This window comes from Thermobia domestica, chromosome 4, assembly GCF_964235325.1.
Source record: "Thermobia domestica chromosome 4, izTheDome1.hap1.1, whole genome shotgun sequence".
NCBI lineage: Eukaryota > Metazoa > Arthropoda > Insecta > Zygentoma > Lepismatidae > Thermobia > Thermobia domestica.
In genome coordinates, this window is record NC_137457.1 from 194,200,852 (window position 1) to 194,227,036 (window position 26,185).

Below are 26,185 nucleotides of genomic sequence, written 5' to 3' on the forward strand. Positions count from 1 at the left end.
ACCAAAACATATTTAAAACCATTACTAACAGGCCAGGGACCCATTGCATCTAAATATACAGAATTGTTCGGATATCTTTCTTTATGTGAGTAGTAAGTACCATATTGAGTGGTATTCCTGTCTTTACAAAATTGACAAATTTGACATTTTTGTATAAACTCTCGAATACTTGGAAATAAATCTTTACAAGTATATCTACTAGCTATCTTAGCAATCGTACGTTGCGAACCACTGTGGCCACCACCCACAGGGTCTTCGTGATGATATTTAATAATGCTATATTTAAGTGATTCAGGAATAACAGCTCTTAAGCCACCATATTGTTTTCCCTTAGTTTTCTTTAACAATACACCATCTTTAATCAAATAAGGATGTTTATTCTTACCACTCTCAATTTCTTGGATAATAGTACCCAAAGATGGATCCTCTCGCTGATGCTCACTCAAAGGTCTATGGACAAATGGATTTCTCCAAAAATTTACAAAATTTAAATGTACATCCTTCCCATCTACTTTCTCAATTTCCATAATGTCCTTCGAAGGAGGGGTAAAATCGATATAATTATTCATGCGAGAAATATAATCCGCTAAATTATTGTGTCCACTACGCAAATAAACTATATCAAACTGATATTTACTAACTTTTTCTATAAGGGAACCATATTTCTTTTGACGCTTATGATTTCGCAAAATCCACGTCAAAGCTGAATTGTCACAATAGACCGTGAACCTTTTATGTAAATACATATCGAATTTATCAAGAGCGTGAACTAAACTTCTCAATTCTAGTTCAAAAATGCTCTTGGACCAGTCTGATGGGGGTATACGTTTACTAAGAAAATAAACAGGTCTTAATTTACCTTCTCCATCATATTGACTTAATATGGCCCCATAATTTTTAGTCGAAGCATCGACATGAATAACAAAGGGAGCATCCATATCTGGAACTCTAAGAATCACGTGATTTATGATAGCTTCCTTAATTTTCTCTAAAAGTTCATCCTCCTCCTTTCCCCAGACAAATGGAACTGAGGGAGACCTCATTGCATTTAATGGAGTCAACAAATCAGCATAATCTTTAAGAAATCTGAGATAGTAATTCAAAAATCCTAACATCTTATTTAAAGCACGCTTGTTCTTTGGTTTAGGTAAATCTCTAATTACCTTGACTCTATCTTCATCTATTTTCATTTCCCCATTACTAAATTCATATCCTAAGATTTTAATTTTTGATTTCAAAATTTTTGCTTTATGAGGACTGATAGTAATCCCCCATTCACGAAGACGTTTAAGTACTTTTTCTAAAATTTCTTTATGCTTTTCTATTGAATCTGTGTGAATAATCAAATCGTCACAATAAATATCTAAATAGTCACCTTCTAGATCTCTAAAGATTTTATGCATTAAGCTAGAAAGAATAAATGGGCTAACAGCTAGACCCATCGGGAGCTTAACCATTTGTAATAGCCTATTAGGTGTTGCAAAGGCAGTTATTTTCCTACATTCTGGCTTAATATTTACTTGAAAAAAAGAACTTTTTAAATCGACCGTTGTATACAGAGTATGACGTCCAATATTAGAAATAATGCCCTCTAAATTAGGTGACGGATAAGCTGTCAATAACAACTTTTTGTTGACAGAAAAATAATTTATGACAAGTCTCTTAGAATTGTCCTTATTCGTCACCAAGAAACATGGAGAAATGTAAGGACTACTATCAATCTCTTCAACTACACCAGATTCTATTAATTTATCTATATACTGATTAATTTCTTTCAATTTATGCTTAGGAACTGAATAAGGCTGAGTTATGCTAGGAGAAGGATCTGTTAACTGAATTTCATACTGATAGTCCTTAACCTGACCTAAATTTTCCGTTATAACGTCTTGAAATTCTATAGCTAAATTTTTCACATAGTCAATTAAATTTTCATTAACAATATTCTCAAAATCATTAATACCTTTTGATTTTATTTCGGCCTCCTCCATGGAGATATCTCTATACGTAGGATTGGAAACCCTGGAGCCAGCTGGTTCTCCCACATTCTCATGCGCCGTCGATGTTTCTGGCGACATCAGCCCCACGCACGAAGTTTCCAATGGAACCTTTTCTCCTCTCTGCCTCCTTCCTCTACCATTGCTGGTCTGGCTCTTTTTCCCAACACTCCTTGGCTGTGGTGAATTTTGAATTTTTGCTCGGCCCGATGCATGTTGTGGAAAATCAGGTCTGTTACCTCCGTAGGACTCCCAGGCTGTGGCGCCAAGTTGCCTGGGGGCATTCCGGACAGACCTGAAAATATATGGAGAATCGCACAGCTTACTGTTCATAACACAAGATTCCCAATATAAAGGTTTTAATCCCACTTTAAGATTCACTTTCTCAAACCAAAGTTCTTGAGCATTAACGTTAATATGTGCAAAATTTTCGCGAAGAAAGTTTATACCGATTAACAGTTTAAGTTTTGGATGTTTCACTACACCAAACCAGGCCGAAAATCGAACACCATTAATGAAAAATATAATTTGTACCAATTCACGCACTACTAGTTCCTTGTCTTGCATTATAGTGACGGAATAATTTACTTGTTTCACCACAGGTTGACATTTTGTTCGAATTGCCTCTAAAACCTTTTCCTCGACGAAATTTAAACTTGATCCCGTGTCAATGATACAGGGAAACAACGTATGACAAATGCTAACAGGTAACTGTAATAATGTACCATCATTACCGTCTTCCTTGATTGAGTTTGAAGAACTATGAAATCCTAAAGCATGATTTGATCTCGAAAAATTTCCTCTAGGCCGAAATGTTCTAGTCTCTAATGTTTGGCGAGTGTTCATATTCCTTAGAGGGGCTTTAAATCTCGGGGGAGGCATTTGGTCCTTCCTCATAACCCTTTTATAATCTTGACTATACTTTTCATTAATTTCAAAACTCTCAGCGAAATCTACATACTCATGTATAGTTTTCGGAACACTTACAATTAATAACAAATTTCTAATTTCCGGAGTTACTAAATTACTAATCATTTTACATATTTCCTCCTCACACATTTCCATTTCCAAAATATTCAAACTACTAAACTTCTCTTGAATGAAATTCAATAAATTCTCATCTTCCCGCATAACTCTATATAAAACCGATTTCATAAATTCAGTATTTACCAAAGGAGTTACAAACTTAACCAATAACGAATGGCAAATATGTTCCCAATCTGTAGTGATAGTTAATAAACGTTGTAATTCCTCGTAAGCATGTTTTCTACATTTCTGAAGACTTGAAACCAAGATAGCTTCTACAGGAGCTATTTCCTTAACAATTAACATGTCAAGCTTTAATAGGAAATGACAAACCAGTAACCCATCCGTTCCATCTATTTCCGGTACTTCACTAATTTGTTTTTCTAAAGAGCGAAAAATACTTTCAGAAAATTGCTTCTGGAAATTACAAACTATGGGAGCTCGCAACACTGGTTGATTCCAAGGTCTCTCAATGTTAGCCACAACTGGCTGTCTTTCTCTCCCCTCCTCATGATTCTCGTTATCAAAAACTATAAGGGGTGGGTCTGCCACCGGAACGTAAGGTGCTGTCGCACGCCGTAATTGGTTAACTCGTAACCCTCTCTGCGCATTATAAATACTCATTTTCTTTTTTTCCCTAGTTATCTGCCTAAACCAAACATAAAGAATATTACTCAGCATATATTTCCTACTAAATCAAGTTGTTTGCCTTCAATACAGTCAGATTCGATTCCCTCACGCATCAAAGTTAGTTACCGAGAACAGAAGAAAAGGTAACTTTTAATTTATATGTAGCAGTAATGCGCCATAACGGGTACACTGCTATTCTCGAAAGGGTTTAATGTAATCTCCTTTGATGCGGAATTAAAGGCAAATGATTTAGTTAGCAAGAAGTATTCAGTAAATTTCAATACAATTAACAATTTATTTCCAATATATGTAACAACTAGAATAATAGCAAAAACTATATATATATTTTTAACACATAACAAACAACACTTAAATTGAAATCTTCCCCTTTCAATTCTTTTGATAGCGGTGTGAACAATTCCACAATTTAACGCCCATGAATTATTTCTGTCCAAATAATATTTTAAAGCTTTCAATATTAAATCCAAAAATGTTTCAAGTAATTTATAGGTTAATTTCAATATAACTAAAGAAATAGTTACGTGTGATTCGATGAACATATCCCCCGGAATCGAAGTATTAATCGGTCCAAAATGGCGCAAAAATAAAAAAGGATAGAATTTAGAACATACTTACGGTTCCGTTGAACATGCCAATCAAACACACTTACAATATGATTATATAATTATTCACATTTCAGGCTTTACTTTCACACCACTTCACAAGCGGATCTTAAATTAATTTCCAACACTATTCACAAAATTTTCTTCTAATTCCATTTAACAAACCCATTACGATTTCTAATTTGTTTTCTTATATCCGAAATGTAATTTTAGATCCGTCGACGATTACCTTTTCTTCTGTTCTGACGCTAATCGCGGGTTGACATTTCAACCACAGTTCATAGGTGGCGCTGTTAACTCTCGATGAACAAACGAAACACAATGTTCATTGAACCTGACCTACTAACATAGATCATAGTTGCTAACTGTATGCGGAAGTAACTAATCAGCTGTTTCAGTGTCCAGACTAAAGTCTTTTTTTTTTTTTTTCTTGGAGAAATGTTACATTCCTAATGGTCGTTTTCCGATTGGTCATCCAGTCAAAACTTTGAAAGAGGTTCTACTTTTTTCCATCCTAGCTACTTGACCTGCCCAGCTAAGCCTCCTAGACTTGATGACCCTAACAATGTTTGGCAATCCGTATAAATTATGTAAATCCTCGTTGTGAAGTTTCCGCCATTCCCCATTCCCATTCCTCTTGAGTCCGAATATTCGTCTCAGGATCTTGTTCTCAAATACTTTCAGTCTTTGTTCTTCCCTCAGAGTAAGTGACCATGTTTCGCAACCATACAGAACAACAGGCATGATTATCGTTTTATATATTTTAAGCTTCAAATTCCTCGACAGTATTAGCGACGACAAGAGATTTTGAACTGAATAATAACACCAATTTCCTGTTTTTAGTCGACATTTAATTTCTTCTTGAATATGATTTTCGTTTGTTAATATTGATCCTAGGTATTTGAAAGTATCCACTTTATCAAAAGTATTATTTAAGATTTTATCGCATTCATAATTTGCCGTATTACGGTCCCGACGGACTTCCATGTATTTAGTTTTCTCTGCATTTACTTCTAAACCCGTGTCCTGCAAGCGTTTAATGAGACTTCTGCATGTCTATCTATTGTTCTCCTATCATCCGCTATTAAATTTACATCATCAGCGTACGACCTAACCTGCTGAACACCGTTCGACTCTAGGCCCTGGTTGTTATCTTTGATTTTCCTTATAGCGTATTCCAGACAAGATGAATAGTAATGGCGATAACGAATCTCCTTGTTTCAGGTCATTCTCGACGTGAAACCTCGTGGACAAAAATTTTCCTGCCCGGACTTAATTTGGGATTTATTTAAACATGCCTTAATTAATCTAATTAGCTTTTACGTTATTCCAAATTCTCTAAAAACGTTGCACAATGTTTCTTTCCTATCCGAGTCGTAGGCCTTCCTAAAATCAATAAATAGTTAATGTACCCAGGTATTGTATTCCCACTTCTTTTTGAGTATTTGGCGAATGGAAAATATTTGGTCGATAGTTGATTGATTTCGTCTAAATCCGCACTGATAATATCCAATAATTTTTCTGCTTATGGGGTCAATCTTGCTAATAGAATGTTTGAAAGTCTTTTCTGGGATGTTGACAGAAGAGAGATGCCTCGATATTTATTACAGTCAGTTTTGTCGCCTTTCTTGTGGATTGGAACAATGATTGATTCTTTACACTCTGTGGCAATTCTTCCTTGTTCCAGATAAGGAGGATGAGTTTGTGTATTTTATTCCACAATTTTTCGCCTCCAGCTAAAATTAACTCAGTCGGAATTTCATCTACACCCGGAGATTTATGTTTGTTCAATTATTTCTTTATAGCGATGTCTACTTCTATTTGGTTGGGTTCTGGAATATACGGTTCTGCGGTGTGTATCTCCCTTTCTCCGCGCACATTAGTTTTTGGCTGTGTGTTAAGCAAATCGTCAAAGAAATCTTTCCATCTACTTAAAATGTTATCTGTATCAGTGAGAACTGTTCCGTCAGCTTTCTTTAATATAAGAACGAGGTTGATAGCCTTTCTTAAATTTGTTGATCCCTCTATACATGTCCAGAATGTTTTTATTTTTACTATTATCTTCAAGTTCCTTAATTTTAGCTTTCAAAACATCACGATTCTTTGTTTTAAAAGTTTTGGAAATTTCCCGCCTGATATCTAGGAAATTTTGTGTAGTTATTTCATTCGGATTTTGTAGTCAGCGTAATTTTGCCTGTTTTCTCTTCTCTGTTAGTTTAATGCATTCCTGGTCGAACCATGGTTTGTTCCTACGTATTTCCGCGTGTCGCAATTTTCCTTTTGAACGAGGATGCTTTGTAAGCAAAGAAAACAATTTAATTGCTGGAATATTTTTCTCCATAATCTTAAGGTTACATCTGTTAACTAACGAGTATATGACATGCGTCAGATTTCTATAACAATTCCTACAATGCTATTGAGATTATCATCATTTTGCTCAAATAAGAGTATTGTTGTGTCATACATAATTAATATTCTTTCTTCATAGTTTTGGGGAAATCATTATTTATATTATTGTGAAGATATGTGTATTTGGACTCATAATGGTACATTTTATTTTCGATTTCCGGACATTTTATTTCAAATTTCAACACAGTGAAAAGCATAATCGTTCACTTAATGTTCAGTCACTTTTCGATTTTCTTTTAAGTTCATTTGCTTTTCCTACTAGGAAGTTTTCTTGCTATCTGTCATTTCTTTCTTATACATGTAATTTCTTAATCAATTTAAACAGCAGATTGTTTCCCTGTCAGTATTCCTATCATCACCCCACCTTTGGTTAATCTATGAGCACGCACTTTTCATCAAGACTGAAGTAATAATCAACGACTCAGTATAATAACCCGCAGGGACATCGAACAAAACCATTGAGACACTTTTGGGAAGTAATAGTCCGGATCCTATGTGAGACGAGTCAACATGTAGTAGTACAAACCACGATTTCGAATTTACGAGAAGTTTACCTTGCTCTAACTTAGAGAGCACTTTGCCTTAGCGAACGTTGTAGTTGTCAGTTGCGATGGATAATCCGTTAAAGAGTAATTTCGACTTTGATTAGATTTACTGTGTTCGCAACGTACGTTTTCCTGCCCGGGTTTCGAAAACACTTAACACACGACTACCTGGACGCCCAGCTGACCAGAGAGAAGGATGGACGGACATCAATCCATTGGGAGAATCATCGAGAAGGAAACGCCGAGATTTACCAGTAAGTGCAAGCAGATTGACCAGTCCTAAAAGTTACTCCCTTCTCACCCTTTTCAACCCCTTCGACATCACAATGTGTCTCTTTTGTACATGTTTGATTTTATTTATATGAAACCCAGGTCAGATCCTGTACTTTACGCTCTACCAAGTTCAATGTTCACAAAACCCTGGGCGCAACTTGTCAGCTCTAACATCCCCAATCACACTATCTATTAGCGCATTATCTGAGCTTTCAGACTGACAAGGGGCGACTGCACATTATTATATTATTATAAAACAATTTTAACGTGAGTCTTTGTGGATGCCTAATTAGAAACATACCAAATGTAAATATGCATGTATTCAGATGTCAGAATGTGTTCACGGCAGTGATTTGTAATACTGATATGTACTACTACTTCATCTACATCGCCTAATATATAATATACAGTAAAAGCTCTTTATTCGCGGGGTATATGTTCCATAAATATGCCGCGAATACAGAAACCGTGAATACGGAATGGTAATTTATATGGGATTATAGGGAATACGTTCCTAGGTGACAAAATAAAAAAAACAAATACATATAAAAAATCAATTTACTGTAATTGAAGTTTTTCACCATATTGATTAATTATTATCTTCAGGCTTAGGCAATGGTTTGAAGAATTATGTAATTTTTTCTTGCTTGGCAGTTTTTAAAAGCTTCTTCAATTCAGACTGATATTCAGGAGTGGCATTAGCAATTTGTCTCTTAAAAATAAGACTTCGTTCCCCATAGACGGATCAATTTTCATAAAGAAATCACAAAGCTCCTTTGCCATTCTTAAACCTTCACTAAGATTTTTCAAACTAAATGTTACGTTTCCAGTACTTGTTGAAGCCTCTTCTTCAATGGGCTGTGAATTTAACATTTCCTCCAAATCGGTTTCAGTCAAATTTTCATCTTGCGATTCAAGAATACCTGAATGTCACTTGATTCTATCTGTTCGATCCCATCTCGTCCTATTCCATTCCCAATTTCGGCTATGTTTGCAGTCAAAGTTTGATTTTGCACACATTCTTCGTCATTTTCCTCAGTCAGAGCAGGCCACAGCTTTTTCCAGCATGACTTCAATGTGTGTGGCTTCAGTTCTTCCAATGATTCTTTTATGTTTACGATGCATTTTGCTATGTCAAATTTCTTCCAGCATTCCATAACTTTCATATCAGTATTACATTCCATATTATCCAATACGATTTTGAAGGTTCGTCTAATGTAATAGAGCTTAAAGACCTGGATTATTCCTTGGTCCATAGGTTGAAGCAAAGCCGTCGTGTTGGGAGGTAAAAGTGTCACTTTTATATTTGGATGCACAGTTTCAAGTTCGCGAGGATGACCTGTTGCATTGTCCAAAACTAGAACTGCTTTAAAGTCTAAATTCTGTTTTTTTTTTTTTTTTTTTTTTTTTAAATGAGTTTCAACTTCAGAAGCAAAACAATCCCGGAACCAGTCACAAAAAGTAGCGCTTGTAACCCACGCTTTCTTATTAGCACGCCAAAACACTGGTTGGTCGTCCTTGTTTTGATTTTTAAAGCCCGAGGATTTAACGATCTGTAGAGCATCAGTGGTTTAATAACACAATCTCCAGATGCATTAGAACATAGCAGCAGTGTAACTCTATCCTTTGCTGCCTTAAATCCGGGAGCAGACTTTTTGCTTTTAGAAATGAATGTTTTGTTTGGCATTCTCTTCCAAAATAGTGCAGTTTCGTCTGCATTAAATACTTGCTTAGGTTTGTATCCTCCATCAGCTTCTAAGTTTGCAAATTCTTCTGGATATCGTTCTGCTGCAGCAGTGTCTGCAGATGCAGCTTCTCCAACGATTTTAATGTTATGCAATGATTGTCTCACCTTAAATTTATTGAACCAATCTTCCGATGCTTGAAATCCTCCATTTGTACATTCACCATTACAACTACCATCAGATTGTTTAAAATGAGCGTAAAGACGCTTTGCCTTCTCCCGGACCATTGGACCACTCAGGAGCACCCTTTTTTGGTAGCGGTCTTCGATTCATAATGGCAACGCCACTTCCATTTTTCTATTGCTGGATCACGAACAATTTTCGCTGACAGTGAAGTTGAAGGTACAGACGATCTTTTTTTATCTTCGGATTTTTTTATCGATCGTACAGTTGATTCGTTGACATTGAATGAGCGTGATATGGATGCAAACGACTCTCCAAGACGTAAACGATCAAGCATTTCTATTTTCACTTTAAGCGGTAACAGATTTTTTTCATGTCGAAACTCGTTTCTCATTTTTTTAAGTTCACATTACTGTATAAATTAGGAAGACAGTGGTAGAAACGTGTTACTTGATCACAATTTTTGTAACGAATGGAAAGACGAAACAATAAAACACGCAAAGCGGCTCTTACCAAAGGACGGAACGTCTAATAATGTGGCGGCATTTAAAAAAAATACTTTATTCGTTGAGTAATAAGGTTGCTTTCATTCTGTTTGCTTACATTCTCAAAAACACCGATCGCGGCAAAGGCGGCTTAAGTCCGAACCAATACAGCGGCGATGTCATTTAACAACATACTTTAGGCTAAGTTGTAATAAGGTCTATTTTACATTTTATTAGTCCATTTGACGGCGTTTACAAAGGATATTGGATTGGATACCTATTGGATTTTTTTTTATTATTATGTATGTACGTACTGATTAGATCTGCTAATAAAGAAATCTTTAGCCGCGAATATAGGAATTGGGTCGCATTTTTTTAAATCCGCGAATAGTGAAAACGCGAATGAAGGAAGCGCGAATAAGGAGCTTTTACTGTACTCTACAACAGGCGTACCTCAAAAATCAGACTCATCTACCGTAATATGAGTTTCATCTCTCTTCTCTAGAATAAGCCTCAAATCTGCCCACCTCCCAACGTTGAAGACAACCAATGGCATATTTAGGATTTTGTTTCGAAGGGCTATGCCCAACACAGGAAATGAAGTGGGCAATTGCCCACCTGAGTTTGAGAATTAAATATATTTTAATTTATGCATAAATTGAAGTTATAATGGTAAGAACTGCAGACCGATAAATCCTATAGACTATGATATGATACAAAAATTTTGGAGTGAATCTAACTCTTTATCCTATTCATACAAGAAAAAGGAAGCATGATCTTGGCCTACCTAATTTCCGGTTCTAATTTTCCCCCGTTTTGATTTTCTTTAATTCAAACATGTCCTTATTTTAAAAATAACTAAACGATATAATTTTTCCTTTGTTATAATAACTAAAGTCCCGTCATGTTGATATCCGCGCAAGTTGGTGTAGAACATCAGTTTCGTTTACCAACTCCTCTTAGTTTTGGTGTTACTGATGACGGCCGACTTGAATCACAACTGAGAACGGTGGATAAAGTATGATAGGCGAAACGAAAGAAAGTAACATCAAGAAAAAGAAACAGAAAAGTAGAAAGGACGAAAGAAAGAACAAAAGGAATTACATGGAATGAAATTTGACAAATACAGTATTATTTCTGAACAACAAGCATAAGAAAATGGAAAGTCAGACATTCTTAGAAATGGTAAGAAGGATTATTGTTATACGTGGAATGCGAAAAACGAACAAATTTATTTCGGGGGAGCTTGAGCCCGATAGCCCCCTAAATACGCCACTGATGACGATTCTGCTCCCGTGATCCTCCACAGCGGGTCTCCCGGAATGTTGAAGACAGATTTGCGCCGATGCCATCAGCTAATATGTGATCTAGTAAAAATGTTAAAATTGTAGAAAGTAATAACATTCATGTATAATGTGTTTATTAAAACTTTTATTTGGACGAAGACTTATTTAAGGATAATATATTTGTACCGCATGTAAAATGAACATAAATCTAGAATCATAATGCAATGTATTTCACAATCAATGATATTGATAATCTCCTCTCTCTTTTTTTTTTAACACCCTCACACAGAAAACATAGAAACAAAAGCAAGCTTGAACTTGAAACTTTGTGATGTCATCAGTACGTGGCCAATAAGAGCCATGTATTGGATGAACCTCTTGGAATCGGCAAAAATGTCTACAGGAGGTGATTGACAAAATGGTTTACACTGGAAAACTGTATGGAATGGAAATTAACATCGAAAAGTCGAAAGTCATGAGAATATCCCGTGGAAACACATCCTTACGGATCAGAGTAGAACAAAGCGAACTTGAAGAGGTCGATAATTTCAAGTATATGGGAAGTATTTTGACGAGAGACGCGAGATATCAGGTCAAGAATTGTCATAGCTAAAGAAGCATTCAACAAGAAAAGATCACTCTTAACTAGCAGGCTCAATATTGGACTTAAGAAGAAGTTGGTAAAGTGCTATATATGAAGCATTGGACTGTATGGTTTAGAGACTTGGACATTACGGAAGTTAGAGAAGAAATATTTGGAGAGCTTCAAAATGTGGTGCTGGAGGAAGAGAGAGAAGATAAAATGGACAGAGAGAGCAACAAACGAAGATGTTTTAAAACGGATAGGAGAGAAAAGGACACTTCTACTCATTATTCTTCGTAGAAAGGCCAATTGGAATGGATACATCTTTCGAAGAAGTTGTCTCTTCACTCCGCCATAGAAGGAAAGATGGAAGGGAAGCGAGGAAGAGGAGGAAGAAGAACACAGCTAATCGATGATTTGAAAGATAGGAGAAAATATTGGGAGTTAAAAGAGGAAGATGAAGTTCGACAAAAGTGAAAGAAACATTTCCAGGCCCAAATCTAAAATTGAAAAAAAATCTCATTAGTCTCAGGACCTGCCGAAAGGTAAAATACCTAATAATAATAATATATGACTTTGAAATAATATGGGACATGCTTCTTTTCAGACTTCTCAGTGATCTTTACCACATGAAATTAAAATAGAAAAGTAGAAAATAAAAGGGTGGGTTTACCGTTTCTCCAATTAGAAAATATATTCCACTATAACTTTTTTAAATAAAATATTCCATTTTATTAATATGGCATGTATTTTCCTCGGGCTTCCCAATCATCCTACTGCTTAAGGTTAAAATGAGTCAATAGTGAGGGTAATATATATATAATGGCCACTATATACATATAGTGGCGGATCCAAGGGGGTCTATAGGGGCTATAGCCCCTCTTGACGCTCAGGTATACACTGGATACAATGGGATTCAATCCTGCTTTACACTTTATAAAAATGACAAAATATGGTTTAGCCCCTCCCTTGATCATATCCTGGATCCGCCACTATATATATATATATATATATATATATATATATATATATATATATATATATATATATATATATATATATATGGGGGGATGGATGTAGATATCCCTAGGAAAATATCCAATTTTTATAAAAACAGTGGAATTGGTAAAGGGTAAGGCGATGAAATTTTTGGTGAAAGGTAGAAAATATCTATGTCACCTCTGCAATGGACCGCACCATTAGTGGTCAAACAAATATAAAATTTTCACAAAAGTGAAAAAAAGAAAAAAAAGAAAAGTCCGCAGATTTGCTGTCCTAAAAGACAGAAGAATAGTCCTGAGCGATTTGCCCATTGTCTCCACTATAACTTGCAAGAATGGTTAGATCTCAATCAATACATTGCAAATCTTCTACTTGTTCCTTTTCAGTAGCAATAGAAGAAACGATAATGAACAAAATCGAGTTCCATATTTCAACTGATTTACATATTACGTGACTCATATAATACTGACAGTGTGAGACTGTCTGTCACCCAGTTGTGTATTTTTTTGTTTATCCACTGGTACCCACATGTGCCAAAAAAATTGCGCGTATACTGTAACTCACGATTTTTCGCATTTATTCCATTTTCCTTACGTTTATGAGTAAAATTCAGTTATTAGGATGTGGAGATAATAGAAAACTATCCATCTAAGGAGATATTTCCAAAAATTATAATAAAATAATAAAAATATAAGCAAAAAAATTACACTTGGCTTTGTGTATACTGGCAATCAGACTCTCGTGGGATTTTTCAGTAGCAGAGCACGATTGCGAAGGGGACAATAGGCAGTGAACGAGCTGGCGGAAGGAACTGAAAATTGGAGTAAAATATTCAATTTATTGGTTTAAACCTAGCGTCTAGATGGTTTGACAAATATAACTTAGCTTCTGTAACTAAGATGTCGTACGAAAATATAGAATTAAACAAAAAAAAACTATTATCTTAAGGTTCGAAGCGATACACACCATGGTTGTGAGCATTATTTGTTAAGAAAAAGCGAGTAAACTAAAAGTTATCTCCGTGGTTAGGTGGATAGAGTGTGGATTAACAGTTATTTTATTATTTTGACACGAGATCGTATCCCATAGCATTACATATATATATCACATCACCCAATTGTCCGGCTCCGATTTCAATGAAATTTTTGTTGCTGATAGAGGACATGTATACATTACTTGTGATGACAGAAATTTTTGCCATGGTGCATGTTTTCTATTTTTTAATAATTTTTAAAGGTTGTGACGTGGTTAATAGGGATTACTGCAGAAGTCCCTTACTATCTTTTGTAAAAGGAGTGTTAATGAAAGAGCAACCATGTAGATACGTATAGGGACAAGGGGGAAGTTGTACGGTATGTATGACTTTGACGGCAGCCATCTTGAAATCCGCCATTTTGAATTAAGAACAAGTTTTTTAAATGGGAATAGGGTAATATGATACATAATTTCGGGCTAGAATTTAATCAGGAAGACAATGGTGAAGTTAGTTTTAAGATGCGCTCATTTGGTGAAAAGTTACAGGCATATTAATTGTTTATACATACTATGTGCGTAAGTCCCTTACCTCCGCTTCTAACCCGCGTATTAATGATAATAAGTGGATAAAGATTTCGGTAATACATATTATGCCTAGAGGGAAGTGATACGATAAGGGTATCATTGACGGCAGCCATCTTGAAATCCGCCATTTTGAATTAAAGTGAAGTTTGAAAACTGAAAAACATAGCATGTGGCACCAAATTTTAATAGTAAATTTTCCCCAAAAAGCCAATGGTATGCTTATTTTTGTTCTATAGTTAACCAGTATGAATTTATGACTCTCCTAATGTGCAAGAAACGTCTATTGTTCGATCTTTCAAATTAGCAACACTCCTAATTTTAATCGCATGTTTTAAGATTCCAACTGGCACTTTCCAATTGTTTCCATGGCTGATGTTTTCTAAATTTATTACATTTTTTTAAGAGTTGCGAATTGTCAGTTCATGAATAGTGTTGGTCTAAGCATCCAGCAATCTTTCTGAATTTTGAAGACTTGACATGTAATTATTAATTTCCTAGGCAGTGTAATTATTTATTTTAACCCAGAGTACATGAGGAACCTATGGACCTATGTGATGTAAAGAAATACAAATGAAATTATAAGAAATTGTTGTAACACGAACTCAAAATTATCATGCAATGTAGCCTACATGTTGCGCAAACGACAAACGGTATTTTTTTTTTAATAAATACAACTTTACAACTTTAAAGGAACAGCAGCAATGATACAAAATATCAAAGAGACAAAATATGACTGTTCCCAACACACTGTTTGTACCGTGAACAAAATATGAAAATAAGTAACTTGTTTATAAAGAGGTGTAACTTAATCGAGTTCCCGATCAATGCTGATTATAAATCTTACAAATATGAACCATCGACAACAATCGCTAGAAAACGAATGACTTTTTTTGTCTGACTAGCTAAAATATTGCCATAGAAAATAAATAAATAAATATACAATAAACAAATAAATATAAAACAAAACAAAAGACCATTGATTTACACAACAATCATATTTTATTTCCTTTTTTGAAGTGAATTTTCAACTTATTTCTCGTCTCACCTACTATCCATTACAAGCTACGTCTCCGGTATTACCTGAATGCAAAGTTGGAGTTCTTTCGTTCTGCGATGATTCATGTCAGTAAACGAGTTTTTGAAGGGCAGGTATAGGAAATAAATAATTACATTGCATATGAAATTAATAATTACATGTCAAGTCTTCAAAATTCAGAAAGCTTCCTGGATGCTTATCCCAACACTATTCATGAACTGACAAATCGCAACTCTTAAAAATGTAATAAATTTATAAAACATGAGGAATGGAAACAATTGCAAAGTGCCAGTCCGAATCTTAAAACATGCGGTGAAAATTAGGAGTGTTGCCAGTTTGAAAGATCGAATAATTGACGTTTCGTGCATATTAGAAGAGTCATAAATTCATACTGGTTAACTATAGAACAAAAATAAGCATACCATTGGCTTTTGGCGAAAATTTACTATTAAAATTTGGTGCCACATGCTATGGTTTTCAGTTATCAAAACTTCACTTTAATTCAAAATGGCGGATTTCAAGATGGCTGCCGTCAATGATACCCTTATCGTATCACTTCCCTCTAGGCATAATATGTATTACCGAAACCTTTCATTTTGTTTGCAGTTTCCTAAGTAAACCGGTTTATAAATGAATAGCAGGAAAAAATTTAAGAAAAATACAGAACTGTTGCATTATTATTATTATTATTATTATTATTATTATTATTATTATTATTATTATTATTATTATTGATATTTTTAAAACATTAGAATTACGTGCTTACGAGGATTCGTGTTGGGGCCCCTCCGAATAGAAACCCTGGATACGTGTCTGCACTGAATGATAGAAATATGAGTCAAGGTGTAGACGGGCGTGCTAGGCGATAGACTCCAGAGCATGAAAAATAGACTAAGACCACAACTTGTAGTTCTTCTTGCCGATTGGTGCTATCTGCAATGATATGTCGGATCATACGATATGTAGAACAAAGGAAGGTCGGATAAGCGAGACCATGGTATATTGGTGTTTCACGTACCTAAACTTGTAAAAGGTTTGTATAAACAATTATCTTTCACTCCTTAGCTAAATTTGTGGTTATGATCACACACCTTGCCATATAAAGTATAGTCTTATAAAGAAAAAAGTAATTTTTAGCTAAAAGCTAAAGAGAAGCCAACTTCAATAATTTACTTCAGTTTTTTTTTAATAATGGCAAACTAGTCCATTTTATCACGATAAATCACGTTTGGTACTAAAATGTCTTTTTCTGTCCGTATATACTTTGTTGGAGACAAAATTGTTCTTTTCCCAAGAAAACAGGATGAGAGAAGCTAAACAACAGCATGAACTGAAAACAATAGCTATTACCAATAGTACTCTAATACTGGATAAATACGTCATTACAGCAAAATATCAATAAGTATGTCCTTATTATATTGCTTCGGTTCTTATTAACATGAAAATTTAATGTTTTGTAAAAAAAAGGGGGGACGGGATGGGATTCGATCTAGTGTCAAAATAGTGTAAGAACTACTAATCCACCACGCTGCACGGAAACTACTTTTTGCTTGTTCTCATTTTCTTAACAAATAAATGCTAATATCCATAGCGCATGTCACTTCCAGCCTCAAGACAGGAGATTTCCTCTTTGTTTCTATATTTCCGTACATCTTGGTTACAAAAGCTAATTTATATTTGGCAGACAATCTACACACTAGGTTTTAACCAATACATGCAAGATTTTACTCCACTATCCAGTTTCTTGATCCAACTCCTCGACTTCCCTACTGAATTCCCTCCGCAATCGTGCTCTGCTACTGAAAATATCCCTAGAATTAATGATTGCCAGTATACACAAAACCGAGCATAATTTTGTTTTTTGCTTATATTTTTATTATTTTATTATATTTTTTGGAAATATGGATTGTTTTTATTATCTCCACATACTAATAACTGAATTTTACCCATAAACGTAAGGAAAGTGGAATAAATGCGAAAAATCGTGAGTTACAGTATACGCACAACTTTTATTGCGAATGGGAGTACGGAAGCAAGCTTAGATGTCAAATTTAGAGACCTTCATGAGAGTCTACAGAGGATTTTTCGATTTTCACTTCTTTTCCCAAACATTGGGGTAAAAGAAGTGAAAATAAAAATTCGATTTACTTGAAAACAACTCTAATAATTTATACTTTAGAAATCAATGTTTCATATTGCTAGTATAGCTCGCAGAAACTAACAATATTGAAACTAGGTTATTGACTTTTATATGTACAATACCTAACTGAGATTAATAAATAGTGTAAACTTTCTGCAAATGTATTTATAAGTTCACAATTACATATTATTGATGGTTAATTGTGTAGTACAAAAATCCCCTGTATAGTACAGGGGATCTTCATCATCTTTTAGGAATCTTAGGAAGCTGATGTCCTATGTAACTCTATCTGTGGGAGAGGATGTTGTACAGCCTAGTTTAAGAAGACGCCAACCCATCTATCAACATTTCTGAGATCGTGTTCCTCAGCGTTCGTTCTTTCTTTACAGCGTTTAAAACGATGTAAATTCACTACTTGTGCCATGGTTACTATACATGATGTTACCAATATCAAACCTTTAAAATTTCGAAGCATTTGCTTGTGGTTCGAAGCTTTTACTTTGCTTTATTCACATCACAGTTGGAGCACAATATTGCAAGTAAATGCAACTATTTCACTTTCGGTTTAGCAAAAATACAAGTATAATTAAAAATTAAAACCACAAAAGTGATACAAAATGCCGAAAAGTTGTATGATGAAATTGATATATAACTGTAGTCCCTTGAATTTCACAAAATGACCAACAGGTGGCAGATCTACAGCACAGGAGACGGCAACAGCATTAGTACGAAGTTGGCCGCGCCACTAGCAACATGTACGGCGTTAGAGCAGCGATCTGTAATACGTTTTATGAGTAGTGAAGGTTTCAAACGTATTGAAATTCATCGCAGGATAACAGCACAGTACGGTAATTCGTGTTTGTCCCTGTAGCAAGTGTACGAGTGGTATAGAAAGTATGGAAACAGCATAACGTCTGCAGAGGATGCCTAACGACAAGGGCAGCCTCACCGTGTAGTGACAGAAAAAGCATTGCTTTACTGGAAAAGCTTACAAAGGATAACAGGCATACTGCACTCTGAAGGAAATAGCCACCATGTTGATCATTAGTGTTGGTTCAGCACACAGTATTGTCCATAACGTGCTGCAGTCCAATAAAGTGTTTCCAAGATGGATGCCACGTCATTTGACGGCTGAACTGTAAGACGTCTCGTCGATGCCTGTGAAGAAATTTTGCGTCGTTTCCACGTCGAGGGTGACTTTTTTCTAGATAGAATCGTTATAGGTGATAGGACCCAGGTTCACTACTACCAACCAGAAACAAAAAGATCAAGCAAGGAATGGCGCCATAGCTCATCACCAAAACCCCCTTTCCCGCAAAAAAATCCGCACTCAGCATTCAGCAGGAAAATTCATGCTTACTCCCTTTTGGGATGCAAGAGTCATTTGGGAAGATTACATGTATATGGGGGCAACAGAAACCAATACTTATTCATACCTGCTCACAAACCAACTTCGCCCGGCAGTTCGGAGTAAACGACAAGGACTTCTGACTTCAAGTGTATTGTTACAGCATGACAACGCTCGACCACATACTTCTCTTTGACCAGAATTTGAAATTAGAATGTCTCCCACACCCACCTTATTCATCAGACCTTGTCCCTAGTGACTTTCGTGTATTTGGACCGCTCAAAGAAACGTTGGGAGAAGAAGTGATGAAGAAGTGAAAACCGCTGTACACAAGTGGCTGTAGTCACGAACAAAATATTTTTAAACGTGGTATCCATACACTTCCGAAGCGTTTGAATATTTGCATTGACGTCAGGGAGACTACGTCGAAAAATAATAGGTATTTTTTTTAATTGTTATAATATAATATTTAGAGCACTTCAAATGTTTTCATTGGAATCACCCTCGTATTAGCTCCAATTTTTGTTCATATAGTTCTCACCATTAGCTTTAATAACCTGAAGGAAAAGTATTTGCTTCTTTCTTATACATTCGGACTCCTATGTTCCCCCAAATCTTTTCATAAGTGCAACATGTGCCCTGAAACTCGCCTGTGGGCAAAGAAGAGTGAATCAACAAATTTTAAAAATGGAAATTTGTTTCTTTTTACTGGTATAAATTGTATTTGTTAACGCTTGTTTCCTTTGTAATATTCCATCTGCTCTGTCACTTCGAAGATAAAAATAACATAGGATTCCTGAATGTTATGTTTATCCTCTGCCAGCTTTCACAATTTGGCTCACCGATTTGCTGTTTTCTGCTTTCCCTGATGCTCGATACAGCATTATAAAGCAAATTATCTTTAGAGCTTACAGAAAGTGAACTGTGTATGTGTGTTTTAAATTTACAATATGTAGTTAGGGCATCATTTCCGTCAGTTATTTTTCCAGATTCTGAAACAGAGTTCATAGCACTAATTCAAACAGCTTCTCAAGTATCTCACGATATTGTAATATATATGTCGACATTTCTCTTGTCCCACAAAGATTGGAATTCTGCATATGGGCTAAGCGTTTAAATAAATGTGATCTTCTATCTGTTATCATGACGCTAAGAATACAATGAAGTAAGTGATGTAAAAATTTTTAGGTTTTGTTTCTATAAAATATAGGCTAGTATGGTACTATATTCCAGCTCTTGTGGGGACGAAATAATATGATAGAGAGACTTACAATTTGATTAGCACTGATGCATGATGTTTTATGTACCCGCCATAGTAATCGGATTCAAGTGTCAGCCGTTGCTGGGAGCCACTGTAGGCCCTGTCCATCATAATCTCGGTATTGAATAAGGATGCAAAACACACTTAAAAAGGAACTTGAAACTTATTACAATATAGACCTATCCAAAATGATTTATTAATTTGTTATATTTGTTTCAGAAATTACGATGGTATTGGAACGTTTCTGTTGCTGCTGCAAACTAGAGTCTGGAGGATTTGCTATAGGATGTATGGAAATTGTGAGTAATATTTCAGAAAAGTAAATACTATGCTTCCATTATTAGAGTCCGTTTTCAGATTTCCAAAGTATTAGGGATGGGCACGATTGAGTTCGAGCGAATTTTCCTTGAAAGTCGACTCGACTCGAAACAGGCATCTTTGAGCTCGACCCGAGAATTCGGCACGAAAATTTTCACCCAACTTGATTCGAATTCGGGTCGAGTTGAGCCAAGAGGACCTAAATCGAGCTAAATCATCTGTGTTGTTTCAAGTATTCTCTTCAAGTATCCTACATAAACGATATAATCATCAATGATACTACTACTACTACAACTTATTATTCTTATTCTTATTCTTATTATTATCATTAATAATAATAATAATAATAATAATATTATTATTATTATTATTATTATTATTATTATTATTATTATTATTATTATTATTATTATTATTATTATTATTATTATTATTATTATTATTATTATAACACTGTCTATAACCACGAAAGATACGCGGTTTGTAGTCGAGAAGTCTTCAGGAGGCAAAGACACCGTTCACGAGTTTCTGGGTTTGAGTTCCGGAGGAGCAAGTTTCCGGGCTTAATCCAAAAATTCTTAAAAGTTATAGGGCCAAAAATGCTCAAAATTGCTCGGTCCGGGTTGTCAACGGCTCGAGCTGCTTGGTTCACAGTTCATTCACTATCGGGCCGAACCGAGAAGAAAGCCGAGCCAACAGTACATCCAACTGACAAGTAAACCTTACGTTTGGGTGAATCGAGTTGCTGACTGAGACACATATGAGAAAGTAGTACTAAATGTGGTAAGTATTTCAGTGAAGTTGTAGGTGCGAAGCTCCAAGGGTTTAGGAGATACAGCTACCAGAACATCACATGGAAGTACAGAATAGTCTTCATACAGTTGGAGGTAAAAGCTCTGTAAGACCTCTTGTAACGACAAAAAGTGAATAACAAATATATGGGTACATATTAGGACTAGGGGAAAGTCATATAGTAAGACTATACCTGAGGGCGGCCATCTTGAAATCCGCCATTTTGAATTAAGGTTAAGTTTTTAAAATAGGAATAGGGTCATATGATACATGATTTAAGACGCAAATTTAATCAGAAGAACAATGGTGACGTTAATTTTGATTTACGCGCAATTGGTAAAAAGTTATAGGGAAATTAAATATTGTTGCAGCATATGTATTAGTCCTTTGCCCCACTTTGTAAATTTTGTATTAATGATAATAATTAAATAAAAAGCAGGTGGATAAATATTAGGTCTATGGTAAGAGTTGCCTTGATGGCGGCCATGTTCAAATCCGTCATTTTGAATCAGACAAAAGTTTCAAACAAAACGCATAACATTGACACCTTATTAATAGCAAATTTTACCATAAATCCAACGTGTCACTGTTAGGCATTTTGTTTAAAACTTTTGTCTGATTCAAAATGGCGGATTTGAACATGGCCGCCATCAAGGCAACTCTTACCATAGACCTAATATTTATCCACCTGCTTTTTATTTAATTATTATCATTAATACAAAATTTACAAAGTGGGGCAAAGGACTAATACATATGCTGCAACAATATTTAATTTCCCTATAACTTTTTACCAATTGCGCGTAAATCAAAATTAACGTCACCATTGTTCTTCTGATTAAATTTGCGTCTTAAATCATGTATCATATGACCCTATTCCTATTTTAAAAACTTAACCTTAATTCAAAATGACGGATTTCAAGATGGCCGCCCTCAGGTATAGCCTTACTATATGACTTTCCCCTAGTCCTAATATGTACCCATATATTTGTTATTCACTTTTTGTCGTTACAAGAGGTCTTACAGAGCTTTTACCTCCAACTGTATGAAGACTATTCTGTACTTCCATGTGATGTTCTGGTAGCTGTATCTCCTAAACCCCTGGAGCTTCGCACCTACAACTTCACTGAAATACTTACCACATTTAGTACTACTTTCTCATATGTGTCTCAGTCAGCAACTCGATTCACCCAAACGTAAGGTTTACTTGTGAGCTGGCTTGAGCCGATGGCCATCCTAACCGAGTTGACTTGAGCTGTTCGCTCAGTTGAACCGAGCCGAGACGGTTGACATCGCTACCGAGTTGGGCTTCTGCTTAGGCTAAAAAATTCGATCCTGCAGGATTCAGCCTTGATGGTAAGAACTACAGTATATATATTTAAATACCTTGTTGGTAAGAACTACACAGTTGGTGCCCACGACATTTGAGGCTGTTCCTTTATAAGAGTCTATTTTCGTATCGTTATCGAAACAAGACGAGATGCGAATAGTGTCCCCTATCGTGAGCAACACTAAAAGTATTCCACATTACTGCTTACATTTCCCATGCTACGTATATATAAGAATCGGAAAATTATAGAACGATTCTGACGTGTGTCTGCCCGTCCGTTCGTCTGTCTGTTGACATTTATCAGGGCAAAAACATTAACATATTCCAAAGAAGCAGTGTTCTGCAATTCTTTCAGCGTCCCAAAACTCATATCATCTCCTCCCTTAACTTTTCATTCAAACCCGGAAATAGTTGAAATTAGCCATTTCTGGTTTCGTACAAAAACAAAAACGGTAATTGATAGTGACAATCGGTTTTCTACAATCAATTCAGCAACTCAAGCAAACATATCGTTACCATCTGCAACAGTCTTCCGAAACCGGAAGTGATTGAAGTTTACTACTACTTCTAGTTTCAATATGCACTGATTTCCATAGAGAAAACAAGTAAAAGTTATCGGTATCACTTTCTTCCAATTCGATTCAGCGTCCCTAGAATAGATTTCATTATTTAGGTAAACCATCTATTTAAACCGAAAGTGGTAGAGATAAATCATTTCCGTCTTCAATGTTTTCCGCCATAGAACAAAAATGGTAATAGAAAGCGACAAGTCTTTTTTTTCCAATCGGTTCAGCATCTCAAGAGAACACACCATTACCATCCGCAACATTCTACTAAAACCAAAAAACGTTGAAATGTACTAGCATCCCGGTATCAACATTGGTTTACATGGAGCAAAAACGGTAAATGACAGCGAGAAGCAATTTCTTGTGATCGACTCACCATCCCAGGAATAGGTTCCATTTTTCCTCTATTTACCCTCTATTCAGTGAGGAGTGGGAGAAAACAACTATTTCCGGTTTAAAACCACTTCCGATTTCAACGTTCATTGCTCCTACAAGGAGAAAGCAGACTTTGGTAAATGAACTTCGGGACCATCTTTTCCGAGGTAGCAGTGTGCATTAAAAGTACTAATATTACAAACTGGGAGAGCGCAATAGTCAAAAATAGCAAAAAATACCGGAGAAAATCCATCTTAAAGTTTCCGACTCGTCTCTTATATGATACGACGCGTAAATTTAATAAGTGACGGCGTGGCAGAGTGAGGAGCATTTGTGGCTCACGTGCAAAGGATCCCGGGTTCGGTTCCCGCTCGAGTCAAGTTCGTTTTGTTTTTGTTTTAAACAATAAACTAGTCATTTGCAGCTACAAGTAAAATATCAATTCACCATATGTTTATAATGCATAAAACAATAGAAATGTTCAAAACAGTTGTAAAACCTTTCAGTGTTCCATGTTAACCAGCAATAGAATGTAACCTACTCCGTAAATATATTGATATCACAAGTTATATATTATTGTTACCATAGTCGTTGTGTAAAAAAATGTTCTTGACGTTTCGTGTCTATATCTGTTAACAGTGTGTAAATTACAAGGGGGTGAGAGGGAAATACTGGATGTATGCTATAACCAAAGAGGATTTCCTCCTCATCTCCCTTGTAATTAGCATACTGTCCACAGATATGGAGAACAAACGTGACTGAGATTTGAAACGTGACAGTTCATCTGATTTTGTTTTATCAAGCGCTGCAAAATAGAATTTTATATTTGAAAAAAAGTTTTCCTATATTGAAAAAAAAACTCCAGTCAGGCTAGAACTGCCAACCTTTGCTTTCAGAATTTCAACAGCATGTAATGTACCATTACAGTTGAAAGTAATGGCAACCTTTTTTACGCACCCTGTACCTAGTAATTTTTTTATTCGATTTCGGTTTAATTACACAATTTATTTACTATCTTTACTTCAAATTAAATGTAATGAATCGAAAGGGTTCATTAGTAACCATATTCCCATTGAATAATATATTTACTTATATTTTGATTAAGTGTAAATCCCATTTTCGCATATACAAGTTGAATAGTAACAAGGTTTATCAGGCTGACGTCATACCAAAAAATAGTTCCGTCATTGGATATAAATTTTCTTAATTTCAGACCAATGTAGAATTTAGTCAGGTACCTAATTTTTCCCTCACCCCCTCTCACTAGTCCATAGTCACTTTCAGATCCGGTTATATCTAGATTTCACCAAAATTCTATTCGCTTTGTAATTTCCGCGGCTGTTAGAAAACGCCCTGATTGGTGGAATTCTCTAATCCCTGGCGTTTTCGGCGCAATGTTATTATAATAATCGAAGACACACTAGCAGGAGCAGCTTGTGATTTTCGTGCCACATATTTTTCGGGAAGGTCTCGAATTTTCAAGGAAAACTAAGGTAACATATAATGTAACTTAATAGTTAAAGATTTACAACGGCATAGGAGCCCGGAAAATCCACAATTTTTGGTAAAGAAGCGGCAATTCAGTGAAATACAGGATTTGTGTTTACAGACGCCATATTGCTCGTCATCCAATCAAGTTAGAATAGACAGAGTGAAATAGTGACTTTACTTTCTTTTTCTTTCAAATTCAGTTAGGGATTAGGGAAATTACGACCTGTTTAGTGCATTTTGTTCGTGTATTAGGTAGATGTGATTTTTTTTTATTTAGTAAGTGCATGTACCTAGTAGGTTTCCTAGCTGTAACATCAATAATCATAATAGCAGCTTAAGCTAGCGTAAAAGTGCTCCTATCCCTTTTCGAAATTGAACCATTTCTAGCGGGGGAAGGGTTAGTTATTGTTTGTGTTAGGGCCTTTTCCCCTTTCAGGGGAAGGGTCCCTCAATAAACCTCGTTAAGGTGCCTCTAGGGCATCAATCTTTAGTAATCATTTTGTAAACCTGTTTCAAGTAATTGGTCAGGTCAGTTGGACCTAGGGTTACCCTTCTCATTTTGCCCCCCCCCCATAAAGTTCAATAGAACCAACTCTATATACTGACAAGGAGTAATATGTTTAAAGGTGCTTGCCTTTAATACGAATGTAATTAAATGGTGTTTGTTTAGTTAGTAGTATTTATGTGAAGTATTTATAGTTGTGTGTAGTTGGTAGTTCCGTGTGAGTGCATGATGTTACCATAAGGACAGTGTATTAAATATGCGTCAATTTAGTACCATTTTTCTAACTAAACATAAATAAACCAGAGTAAATATTAGAGTTTTGAGTAATAAGTACAAGTATATATTTCAGTACACGGTAAATTATGCCTCCACTACAGCGCCATCCTGCCCGTTTTCGGTAGTCAATTGTTTGTTGACATTACGACATCGCATGACTTAGAGATCTAAGTTGTTTGATTTTGGCCATTTATTCTCAAATTACATCCAGTGGACATGGTTTTCGGTTCAGATGAGTATACATTCATATAAGATAGCATGAGATCTTACTGTTCTGAAAATTACAGCTTGCTAGGTCAATTAGCAATCGAAATATCCACTGAAATCAAGAACGCCTATTTTCTTAATAGAGGTAAAGTCCATATGCTGCTACTATTTGTTTCAAAATGTAGTTTTAAATTCTCTTTTCCCGTGGCTGTAGAAAATTTCCATTGTTGTTTTAGTTTTATCAGCAAATCAGAAATAA

General features: G+C 35.5%; 1 protein-coding gene across 4 annotated transcripts in view; it reads left to right on the forward strand.

The window, feature by feature from the left end:
* LOC145683423 (uncharacterized) overlaps window positions 1-26,185 on the forward strand; it is a 275,918-nt gene that overhangs the window by 104,174 nt on the left and 145,559 nt on the right. For all 4 annotated transcript variants that reach the window (XM_081754756.1, XM_081754759.1, XM_081754758.1 and 1 more), the window contains exon 2: window positions 20,289-20,368. In XM_081754756.1, the coding sequence (XP_081610882.1) occupies window positions 20,297-20,368 (72 nt within the window). In that variant the 5' untranslated portion in view covers window positions 20,289-20,296. The remainder of the gene's footprint in view (window positions 1-20,288; window positions 20,369-26,185) is intronic.